Raw genomic sequence first — 12,396 nt, forward strand, 5'->3', positions numbered from 1 at the left:
CCAGATCCTTGAGAACTTGAGGAAAACATCGTGATTGTAAAACTGGCCAGAGGTTTATTTTGCTTTTAAAAAGATTTACCCTTGGGCCAGACCCAGTGGCACATATCTGTAGTCCTAGCACCCTGGGAGCTCGATGTGGGAGGATTGCTTGAACTCAGGAGTTTGAGACCAACCTGAGCAAGAGTGAGACCCCATCTCTAATAAAAATAGAAAAATTAGCCAGGTGTGGTGGCATGCACCTGTAGTCCCAGCTACTCAGGAGTCTGAGGCAAGATCACCTGAACTCAGAAGTTTGAGGTTGCAGTGAGCTATGATGACGCCACTGCACTCTATCCAGGGTTACAGAGCAAGACTCTATCTCAAAAATAAATAAAATAAAATAAATAAAAAGATTTACACTCATCTCAAACGACTAGAGAATTAATTCACAACTACAAGTTTTCTAAAGTACACGCTCTAAAAAAAAGTGAAGGGGACGAGTCTTTTCCCTTTCTGCACCAGGGAGAATTAAAATTTATTTTTCTTACTTTTAATCTGTATTCGCCCATACACCCCCCTCATTCACAAATAATATCACAAATAATAGCACAGCATTTACTGAATGCTTACATATACCAGGTGCTTTACATACAACTTTCTCAGTTAATCCTCTCGACAACCTAAAAGTCAGATACTGTTATTACCATCCCCATTTGATAGATGAGTACACTGGGGCCCAGAAAGATTAAGTGACTTGCCCACAAGATTACACATTGAGTAAATGGCTGAGTTAGAATTACAGCCCAGGGTTGTCTGTTTCCAAAATCAGCGACCTTAGCCACCAAGCTACAAGGCTGCCAGAGATGAGGCTGAAACCCAGCAGCTCTTACAGGGCCCCATCCTTGATTTCGCGGCGGGAGATGGGGTTGGGAGGCTACTGCTAGGTTGGAAGGCTACCGCAGGCCCCACGAAAGCCCCGAAATAACCGCGGCCCAAGGCCAGGAACATACCGAGGGATCAAAGATGGGATGCATGCCCAAGAAAAAGTGGCCTTTTATAATTTACACAACACCGCACACCACTAACCACGCTCCGATCTTGCGCAGCTGCTAACCAGACCTCTATAGCTCAACTCAAACCTCCGCGCCACCGCAGCGTCCCGCCCGCCAATCCATACTCTCGGTCCTCGTCTGCTCCGGTATCGCAACTGCCTCGATTGGTCGAGCCTGAGCCAGCATGGCGGCGCCCGTGTGAGGCCGCCGGTACCGCGAAAGGGACAGCGGTCGAGGCGCGGGGCCCCGGGGGTTAGAGTCACCATGCTGAGGACGGCGTGGAGGGCGCTGAGTTCGATTCGGACCCAGACAGTGACCCAGGCCCCAGTCCTTGGGCTGCTGGGCAGAGGGAGCGCCAGGCTTCCTTCCAGCCAGTCGGGCCCGCAGCCTCGAAGTGAGGAGCTGGGAAATGGGACGGCGGGCGTAGGGAAATGGGGTTCGGCAGAGATAGAGAATGCTGGGGGATCAGGGTAGGAAGGACTACAGCAGCAGGATAATGGGAAAGGGTGGTGGCTGGGGAAGAAGTGAGACGACGTGTGAGACACAAGGGGCTGCGGGGTAAGGAAGAACCAGTGCAGCGGTCAGGCGCAGAAGCGCATAGACCCTGGAAGAAGGGTAACACGAGGAACAAAGAAAAAAGTTGAGGCTGGGCTATTTAAGGAGATGAGCCTCAGCCCTCTCTTTTCTGTGTAGGTGTCCTCCTCCAGGCCGTCCGCGGATATGCCATCCAGAAACCAGGTAAGAGTTCCTAAGGTGGGACTTGGGGCGGAAGGGAGATCGCCTGAAGGCTTGGGGTGGCTAAGGGGACGAAGGTGGCGAGTTAGAGCCACTAGAAGGAGTGGGCAGAGGGGTGGGCTTGAGCTCCTTGGCAGCAAATCCCCACCGTCCACCTCACACAAAGCCCTAGCCTGAAGCCTGCGGGGGCGGGGAGAAGGAGTGTGGAGGGCGAGAGCAGGAGCTTTCCCGGTGAATGAAAATAAGCTATCCAGAGAGAATGCATGGCTGGCACCACCCAGGCCTTACTGGAGTATGGCACTTTGTGTCTGCCATTGTGAGATAGAGGATTGTAGTCTCCCATTCCAAGTCAGTATGCGTGGCGGTTAAGATCCCTTATTAGGTAAATGATACGGGGCAAGTTACTTCCTCTTTCTGAGCCTTATTTCTAAAATGAGTGTAAAAATATCCATTTGAGAGGATTGTTAGGATTCAGTGATAACACATAAAAAGCATCCTTAGCATTATGCTCATTTAGATGTAGCATATATTAGTATTTATTGCTATTAATATTATTCACATACTGGCAGAGCTGGGTCTGGAGAGAATAAGTTGATCTATCCCATGCCTCTCCCTCACCTCTAAGGGACAGTGGGGATGTGCACACCAAAGCTGAGGTTTTCTTGTGGTTTCTACTTGGTACTTACATTTCAGGCATCCGGAAGCTAGCTACTCCTCCTCAACCCCTTTATTGCATTCATGCAGACAGCCAATAGGTGTTTATTGAGTGCCCGTTCTAGGCTGGGCCATGGACCAGACTGTGGGAGGACCCATCCTAGTGTGGGATCTGATAGCTGTAGAGCCAGACAGGTATGCGAGAGGTGCAGGCATAGTACAGGGTCTTGGGAAAAGCCACCTACTCCCAGAGTGAAGAATCAACGCAGGTACCCACAGGGTTTGCACAGGAGAAACTGAGCCTAGAAATATTGTGCCTTGCTTGAGACCCTAGATGTCCCTTACAGAGTTGGAGAGGGGTGAGAAGAGCCAAGTCTGGGAGGATGGGCACGGAGAGTTGACTCTGGGTGTTTTCTATCCCTATACCTGACAGTCCAGCCCAGCCAAGACGATGACCCACCCCCTTCCATGCTGCTTAAAGACTACCAGAACGTGCCTGGAATTGAGAAGTAAGCAGGAAGAAACCTACTTGAGGAGGCTGGGGGCCCTGGGAGGATTGGCAGGGAGCAGGGAAAGTGACTTTGAGGCTTGGTCGGTTATATCTGAAACTCAATTATAGAATGAGGCACAGAGGTGTAGAGACTCAGGCATGGTGAGGGTGAGTGGGTAGGAAGGGCGGATGGCATTTGTGGAGTCAACTACTTGTTTGTTTATTTGTTTGTTTTGTTTTGTTTTGTTGACTCTGGGTCTTTGTAGAAATCTCTCATCTCTTGATCCTCAAAAAAGCCCTATAAGGGAAGAAATAGTGTCCCCATTCTATAGATTATTAAGCTGCTCAGTGTCATACAGGAGCAGTCCAGCCCTGCAAGGGGCAGAGATAGGGTTTGAATCCAGGGCTGACTGACACCAAAGCCAGGGTCCTTCTGCTTAGTCCCTGTCCTGTGTGGTGGGAACTGGGCAGTCCCTCCAGTCCCTCCCACTGTGCAGTTTGACTTGAAATGTCTCAAGGCAGATTGAACCATGTCCTAGCTAAAATGGAAATCCTCCCTGTGATGAGACCGGAACACTTGAGCTGACAGCCCCAATTTTCTGTACTTTTCAGCCCAGCAAGCCAGATCCATGCTGACTTTTAATCACTGGGAAATGGCTCCCCACCTCCAGAGAGACTTATTTGCTGGAGATGGAATTTTCTTTTTTTTTTTTTTTTGAGACAGAGTCTCACTTTGTTGCCCCGGCTAGAGTGAGTGCCGTGGCATCAGCCTAGCTCACAGCAACCTCAGACTCCTGGGCTTAAGCGATCCTACTGTCTCAGCCTCCCGAGTAGCTGGGACTACAGGCATGAGCCACCATGCCCGGCTAATTTTTTTTTGTATATATATTTTTAGTTGGCCAGATAATTTCTTTCTATTTTTAGTAGAGACGGGGTCTCACTCTTGCTCAGGCTGGTCTCGAACTCCTGACCTCGAGCGATCCACCCGCCTCGGCCTCCCAGAGCTAGGATTACAGGCGTGAGCCACCGCGCCCGGCCTGGAGATGGAATTTTCAATCATCTTTGCTTTTCAAAGCAAAATGAAAACAGCATTGCTTCCCATTTTCTCTCCCCAACACCCATCTTTCATTGCTGTGGTTTTTCCACAGGGTTGATGATGTCGTGAAAAGACTCTTGTCTTTGGAAATGGCCAACAAGGTGAGCAGCCTGTGCCAAATCTTGGCCACAGCCTCCCTCAGTCCTCTCCTCTGGGATTTCTACCTACCCTGGTTAGCTCTTCCATCCCAAGCTTCTCCAGTCACAGCACTTAGCCCACTGTCATTGTGTCCACTTATCAGTACCCCCATACTGAGCATCTTGAGGGCAGAAGTACTGTTGTTCCCCCATTGTATCCCTAGCACCTGACAAACAGGTGCTCAATAAAGATCTGATGCACAAATGAATGAGCAAGCTTTGGGGACATTCATCCCACAAGCCATTTCTCCTGTCAGTGGCTTTGACCTTGGGCTCACCTAAATGTAAATAGCTGTGTGGTTAGCTGAGGCCACAGTGAGCAGAGTGAAGTCAGGCCCTGAGCCTTATGGGCCTAGTTGCTATAACTGCAGCCATGGCCTCAGGGGCAGGAGGGCTAGTTCTTAGGGGATGGCAGACTGCACAGATTTTTCTCTATCTCTGTCTTCAACAGAAGGAGAAGCTAAAAATCAAGGAAGAACAGTTGATGAAAAAGGTCGTGGCAAACCCTGAGGACACCAGATCCCTGGAGGCTCGAAGTTCGTTGGCGGCCCTTGGGAAGTGGGGGTGCAGGGGAGTCTGCTAGCTGGGACCTGAGCTAGGGCTCTCCTCTACAAGCATGCTTAGATGTGGCTTAGGAAAGGGAGAGACATGAAGGACCTAAGGCAATGATGCTGAGCTCTGATGCTGGGGTCAGCGCCCAGGTCCTGCCTTGCGCTTCTGTGTGAGCCTGAGCAAGTCACCCGTCCTCTCTTGGAGCCTCTGCTTCCAAGTCTGGAATTCAGGGGGTTAGGGAGGGCAGGGCATTACCTACATCGTGGCAGGATCGTGAGAAGCAAGAGGATGTAAACACACCTTAGAAACTAAAGCTCATGCTCTGTTTTAATATAATTGTAGTAAGACTGACATTTACTGAACCTTCATGTGTTAGACACTGTGGAGCATTCCCAAGGGAATAAATAATGTTCCTACTTTGGTTTCAAGCTGGAACTGGCAGTAACCCTCATTAGATGTAAGTGAAAATCCCCACCACTTCCCCCTTGCTTTGGGGGGAATTTCTCTTCATGGACCACTGAGAGCAAATGAGGAAGACTAGTGGACCTGCATGGGGTCTGCACATTTTTTTCCCTTTGCCACTGGCCCATACTACTGCCTCTTCCTCCTCTTCCACCACCATCCTGCCTTCATTCTTTTTTTCCCCCTCTGCCAGGGATTAAAGTCTGGTGAGTTCATCTCAGACACTAAAACCCCATAGAGAAGGTATAGAGGCCCACTCCTGGGTCCTCCCTAGCCCCATGTGAGAGATGAGTTTCAGCTTCCCTTGGCCCCACTGAAACCCTGGCCTAGGGACCATCTGCAACCTCACCTGTTTCTGCATTATCACTGCTGAAATCTCCCAGGTTGGCCGGAACAGATGGCATATTTGCCAAGGCACCAGAAGGGTGATAACTAGAGGAGTCCTCTTTAAGCACAAGTATCAGTTCTGTTTTTTCATTAATACTGAGTTTCTGAAAGCCAGTTGCTTTTGGCATACTGTCTGCCCTAGAGAACCCCTCAGGAACCAAAGCCCATCTCACTGTCCTGTTACACTCTACAGCAAGGTGATATGAAGGGGCCTTGTGGGCAGGGGCATTCTCTGCAGTGCTCCAGAATTCAGCGTGTGCTAGGAAGGGCTTGCTGTCATGACAGCCTCTTTTAGGCCAGCTTCTGCTTTTGTCCCTGTCTTTGTAATACAGGTGGGAATCAAATGAGAGGATGCCTGAAGGAAGGAAGTTCCAGGGCCTTGGGAGACAAGTGGGAGGTGATAATTCTGAAAACTCATTAGTGAAAGCATGGCTACGGGTGTCAGCTGGAAGGGGAGAGGCAAGGAGTAGACCCTTGACAGTTTGGGAATCTTATTGCATTGTCTGCACCCCTGGTGCAATGTTGGATTGTTAACCATGATAGCATGCATCCTAGTCTAATTCCTGAATTTAATGGGAATGCTCTAAAGCTTTGCCATTTAGAATGCTATATGATTTTTGGATGATATCTTTATAAGATTAAGGAGTTTCCCTTCCTTGTCTTTGCTTTCTAAAGCAAAGATAATCCAAAGTCTTTTGAGATCTCAAAATTCAGAGTGCATTGGGATTTATAGAGAGCTGTACAGAGCATTAGTGGTTGTTATTCCTTGAGTTCTTAAAACATAACCCAGGCCTGGGCCCTTCCTTCCTCTGTGCCCAACTCTCATCCTCTGTGGTTTGTGGTTTCAGTTGTTGCCTTGACCATCAAGATACGCAATTATGAGGAACACATGCAGAAACATCGAAAGGTAAACCCTGGGCATCATTCAGAATTAAACAACAGTCTGGGCACTGTGGCTCATGCTTGTAATCCTAACACTCTGGGAGGCCAAAGCAGGAGGATCACTTGAGGCCAGGAGTTGGAGGCTAGCCTGAGCAAGTGCAAGACCCCATCTCTACAAAAAACAGAAAAATTAGCTGGGCGTGGTTGCTGAGGTAATGCTAGCTACTCGGGAGGCTGAGGCAGAAAGATGCTTGAGCCCAGGAGTTTGAGGTTGCAGTGAGGTATGATGATACCACTGCACTCTAGCCTGGGTGATAAAGTGAGACCCTTTCTCAAAAAAAAAAAAAAAAAAAAGAATTAACAACAGCAGCCCAGGGGAGAGAAGTCTGGGAGGTGAAGGGATCTGGGTCCAGAGAAGCAGCGTGATAAGCCCGGTGGCTACACCACCAGATTGCCCACCCCTCAGCTGCAGCGGGAAAAACACTTCCCTCCTGCCTCCAGAGGAGAAATGGGAGCCTTGCAAGTCTATGCCAAGTGTCATCAGTGGTTAAGAACACAAACTTTAGAGTATGGTCACTGTCTGGCACATACTGGGTTCTCAGTAAATATTTGTTGAATGCATGAATGAATTCAGATTGCCCTGGGTTCAAATCCCAGGTCTGCCGTTTCCACTTAACTAGCTGTGTGACTTTAGGGAAGTTACAGGTCTGAGTTTTAGTTCTCTTACCTATAAGATAGGGATCATAAGAGTACCTGCTCATAGGATTGCAAGGATTAGTTGAAATAATCACAGTAGCCAACATGATGCATATAAAGTCTTTAGGCCCCATGCTAAATACTTTACATGTATCATCTCATTTAACCCTTAGAGCCATCTTTCTTTCCCATTTTACAAACAAATAATCTAGTCACGGAGTGATTAAGTTATTCCACAAGGTACACCACTGGGATGTGATGTGCTGAGACTTGAAACGAGGCGATCTTGCTCCAGGGCCCATGTTCTTAACCGTGATGTCTGTCTCAGCACAGTGTCCAGTACAGAGCTGCTGTAATTAGGCAATTGCTGTGATTTTTAATAAACACATGGTTCTGAGCCAGGCACAGTGGCTTATACCTGTAATCTCAGCACTTTGGGAGGCCAAGGCAGGAGGATTTCTTGAGCCCAGAAGTTTGAGACCAGCCAGGGCAACATGGCAAGACCCCTTCTCTATAAGAAATAATAATAATGATGATAATAAATAAACACATGGTTGTGAATACAGACTCGTCCAGCACCATGCCTGGCACCTCAGTGTTCCCTGGAGCTATCACAGTTTTGTTCATTTGGAGTATAGAACACCAGCCCACTGCAGAGGTCCCTCGCAGGGCAGCACCCGGCTGTGGGTGGGAGGTGTCCAGGAAGAGCGCAAGGCCTTTCCTCCTCTCCTCCTCAGCTGACAGTTTGCTAACCTGTGGAAACGCTGAGGGGATGGTAAAAGAGAAAGAGCATGAGATTTGGAGTCAGCAGTAGATCCAGATTCAAGACCCAACCTCACCACCTACACTTCTAAGGATCTTTTTTGAGTCAGAAAACATCTTTGAACCTTTATTTTCCCATCTATAAAGTGGGAATAACACTAACAGTACCCCTCTCAGAATTGTACTAATATTTGCATAAGATTGTTGGGAAATTTCAATGAAGTGATAAAATGACCATCCTTGGTTACCGTAAACAATAGTAACACTTATATAATACTAAAAGTAACACAGATTCTCTTATAGGACAAAGCCCACAAACGCTATCTGCTGATGAGTATTGACCAGAGGAAAAAGATGCTCAAAAACCTCCGTAACACTAACTATGATGTCTTCGAGAAGACATGCAGGGAGCTGGGGATTGAGTACACTTTTCCCCCTCTGTATTACCGAACAGCCCACCGCAGATTCGTGACCAAGAAGGCTCTCTGCATTCGGGTATGAGTCAGAATTGCTGCTTTGGTTGGCCCCACAATGGCACTGGGATGGAGGGAACAGAAGGGAGGCATGGAAACTGGCCCTAGGGCCTGCAGTGGACCCAGGGAGGTCACAGGCCACCAACCCCATGGAAGAAGGTTGGGGTTACCATCAAGGAAGATAGTTGCCAGCCCATCTGCTCTAAGTCTGAGGTTTCGCATGGTATTACCAGGTCTTTTCCTGCCCCCTTTCACCCCCAGGTTTTCCAGGAGGTTCAGAAGCTGAAGAAGGAAAAAAAGGCCTTAAAAGCTGCAGAAGCAGCAGCTCGAAAACAAGACTAGAAGAACGCGGAGAGCCCTTCCAAAGCCTGACCAGAGATACTCAAAGAAAACCAATAAATTCTGGGGCCAGGCAAGGTGGCTCAGGCCTGTATTCCTAGCACTTTGGGAGGCTGAGGCAAGAGGATCACTTGAGACCAGGAGTTTGAGACCAGTCTGGGCAGTAGCAAGACCCCATCTCTACAAAAAAATTTTTTTTAATTAGCTGGGCATGGTGGCACATGCCTGTTGTCCCAACTACTCCGGAGGCTGAGCCAGGAGGATCACTTGAATCCAGGAGTTAAAGGCTGCAGCAAGCCATGATCACACCATTGCACTCTAGCCTAAGTGACAGAGTGAGACCCTGTCTCAAAAAAAAGAAAGAAAACCAATAAATTCTGTTAAAATTATTTCTTTCTTTCTGCCTTGCAGAATGATGTGAGGGAAGATGGGGCTCTTTTTGGCCTGAGAAAGAAAATGAATTTATTCTTTCATTCAGTTCTGGGAAGGCAGATTCCCTGCCCTCACCCACCAAGGGATACTCTCATGACACGCCTCACACATTCATATAAACAACTACCTGTCATCCGGGTGGCATATGATTCACTGGAGGTGAGACAGAGTACATGGCAGCGCAATGGAAGGGTGGCTGGCTGGGTAGGCCAGCTGTAGGAACTGCCTTCTGGACTGGGCCCTAAAGAATAAGTAGGAATTCACTGGGCAGAAATAAGGAGAGAAGGCAACCCAGGCAGAAAGAATTGCAAGTATAAAAGCAAAGAAGTCTAGACATGCATGCTGTATTCAGAGAGCAGTGAGAAGCAGAAATAAAGCTTGAAAGATAAGCTGCAGCTGGGGTATGTGAGGCTTTATATGCTTGCTAGGCTAAAAGATCACACACTGTCCTGTAGGGAGTGGGGACACAGGTAAAGTTTTAAAACTGAAGGAGTGATAGCAACAGCTCTGTTTTAGATGATTAAGCAACAGCTGTGTGGAGAGTAGATGGGAAGGGAAAAGATCAGGGAAGGTTTATTTTGGGAACAGGGGTATTGGTGTTCCTACTGAGAATCTGATAAAACCTACAAGTCCTATCCCCAGGAAACTGCATACATAATGCATTGCTTATAAATTCTGGGGGGTTATGGATAACCCCTTTCCCATAAGGCCCAACCATCTACATCAAGTTAGGTGCCAAGACCTTGAAGCCTGAGTATGCTTGGTATTGTCAATGGAAAAAAAGCCAAATGCTGTAAAATAATTTTAAAGAGATTTATTCTGAGCCAAATTTGAGGACCATGACCCAGAGCCACGCCCAAGAGGCCTTGAGCAAGTAGACTCGCTGTGGCTAGGTTACAGTTTGGTTTTATACATTTTAGGGAGATGGGTTACAGGTAAAGTCATAAATCAATACGTGGGTGGCACACATTGGTTTGGCCCAAAAAGGTCAACCATCTCGAAGGGGGGGAGTGCTTACAGGTTATAGGTGGGTTTAAAGATTTTTTGGCTTGTAATTGGTTAAAGAGGAAGTTTTGTCTAAAGGCTTGGAATGTTTTAACATAGTTGCTGTTTATCAGAGATAAGCCACCGGACATATGTTTGTTGTGTAAATTGAGGACTTTAGGTTTGTCTTGTGTACCCTTAGGCCTATTAATGGGTTACAAAGGATGTCCCCAAGAAGGGAGTGGGGCATGGTAAGGCATGTCTGACCTCCTTCTTCCTGGAAGACAATTTAGTTTTAGAATATTCCTTTGGCCAGTGAGGGGGTGAGCCTTAAAGTTTTATTTTAGTTCACAGTATGTTTGTAGAACCCAAGAAGGACAATGTGTCTAAAACTGAGTGAGCACAGAGAAGAGTAGGAAGAGATGAGGTCAGAGGGATAGGCAGAAACAAGGTGATAAAGAGCTTTCTGGGTATATTCTGCTCAGGTTGCCGCAACAAAATATCATAGACTAGGTGGCTTAAACAGAAATTTATTTTCACACAGTTCTGGAGGCTGGGAAGTCCAAGATCAAAGTACCAGCCGATTAGTGTCTGGTGAGGACTTTCCTGGCTTGGAAAAACCAACTTCTCAGTGTGTCTTCACATGCGCTTGCCTTAGTGCATGTACTGAGAGGGAGATCTCTCTCTTCTAAGGCCATTAATCCATCATGAGGGCCCCACCCCCATGGCCTAATCTACCCCCTATTATCGCTGAAAAGCCCCATCTCCACATACCATAACATTGTAGTTAAGGCTTCAACATATGAATTTGGGGGAACACAAACATTTAGTCCATAACACTGAAGAAAAGACTTTAGACTTCATTCTGAGAAGGGAAGCCACTGAGGAAAGCCAAAAAGGGAGAGAGATGTATTAAAGTGCTGTGCAAAGAGGAAATAGATCTGGGACTCAAGTAGAGAGGTCTGGGAGTTGTTAGAGTGATTAAAACCATGGGTGTGAGTGAAATTGCCCAGGGAGGGAGTGTGGAAGAAAAAAGGGCCAAGTCAGAATGGGAAGGATGATCCCAGAGAAGCAGCTGAGGTGGAAGGGAAGGTGCAGTGAGCGTAGAACAGAGAGCCTGAGATTCTGCAGAAACAAGTGAGACAAAGACTCAGAAGTGAAGATTAATTTAACATGTTTCTTCCATGGGCAGGACTGCTTAGAGGTGTTTTGCTAGAGAGCCAGGTGCCAACATTTAGGGGTCTAGCAGAAGGGAAGGAGAGAAAAAGGAACACACTTATTAATGGATCAGGCCCTACAGGAAAGGCACTGTTTTAAGTGCTGCCTTAGGCACATTATCTTACCTAATATTCAAAGCCACCTTTATTCCCCACATTGGCTAATTATTCTCATTTTACCATGAGAGAAGGTCAAAGAGCTGGTTAGAGACAAGTCTAGGATTCAAACCCAGCTCTGTCTTCGCTCCAAAGCCCATGTTCTATTCACTATGCTACATCGTCTAGGGGCAAAAAAAATGATCTGAGAAGCCAAGGGAAGAGTCTAAGCAAATTCAAATGCTTTTAGGAGCCAGGCAGGTAATAAATGCTTGAAAGCCTGACATAAGGTAATTATGCTAAGATGTATCCTAGTTATAGTCCCTTTTAAAATGGTGCACAGACCAGGCAAAATAACCGAAGAAAGCCTTGGGCTGCCAGCATTCAACTATTGTATAGTCCTGGTGCTGCGATGTCAGTTAAGAGAACCAAAAGTATTCATGGCGAAGCAGGTTCGGTGGGCTGGAAGGAGGTCAGTCTCAGTTATAGTGAGGTGGGGAATGAGGCTGTTAAATTCAGGTTGAGTGTACTACCCTTTCAAAACTTGGCTGGAGAGGAAGGAAAACAGACTAGGGAGGGCGTGGGATGGAGGAAAGGACTTAAGCTTGGCTTATGTCCAGGAAAGACTTTCTTGTGTGGGCAAATTGCCCTCAGAGGGGGTGTTTTCCATGATCTCACTGATTCCGCTCAGCAGTCCTATGAGTGGGATGTTACATCTATTTTACGTAAGAGAAAGCCAAGGCTCAAAAACCCTGCCCGAAGTCACACAGCTAGGAAATACCGAGCCGTGATTCTAGCCCAGGTCCGTCTGGCCGAGCCTGCTCTAAAGGCGTTTTGCTCGGGCTCTCCTCTTCCATGGGCACCCGGGGCCCCCGGCCCCCTTCCTCCATGCCCGAGTCCCGAGCTACGGGTTGGCGGCGTCGAGGCCGGTCCCCAGATCTCCCGGCCCTAGCCCTTCGGAGGGAGGTTTT

At 47.7% G+C, this 12,396-nt stretch overlaps 1 protein-coding gene across 1 annotated transcript; it reads left to right on the top strand.

The window, feature by feature from the left end:
• The first annotated feature begins 1,141 nt into the window (after positions 1–1,141).
• Positions 1,142–8,773, top strand: MRPS15 (mitochondrial ribosomal protein S15). Its single transcript, XM_045548248.1, has 8 exons — positions 1,142–1,425; positions 1,725–1,769; positions 2,854–2,929; positions 4,059–4,107; positions 4,595–4,679; positions 6,393–6,451; positions 8,188–8,379; positions 8,619–8,773. The coding sequence occupies exons 1-8, from the start codon at positions 1,296–1,298 to the stop codon at positions 8,697–8,699; spliced, it is 717 nt and encodes a 238-aa protein (XP_045404204.1). The 5' UTR covers positions 1,142–1,295; the 3' UTR covers positions 8,700–8,773.
• The last annotated feature ends 3,623 nt before the right edge of the window (positions 8,774–12,396 follow it).

This window comes from Lemur catta, chromosome 3 (assembly GCF_020740605.2).
Source record: "Lemur catta isolate mLemCat1 chromosome 3, mLemCat1.pri, whole genome shotgun sequence".
In the NCBI taxonomy this organism is placed as follows: Eukaryota; Metazoa; Chordata; class Mammalia; order Primates; family Lemuridae; genus Lemur; species Lemur catta.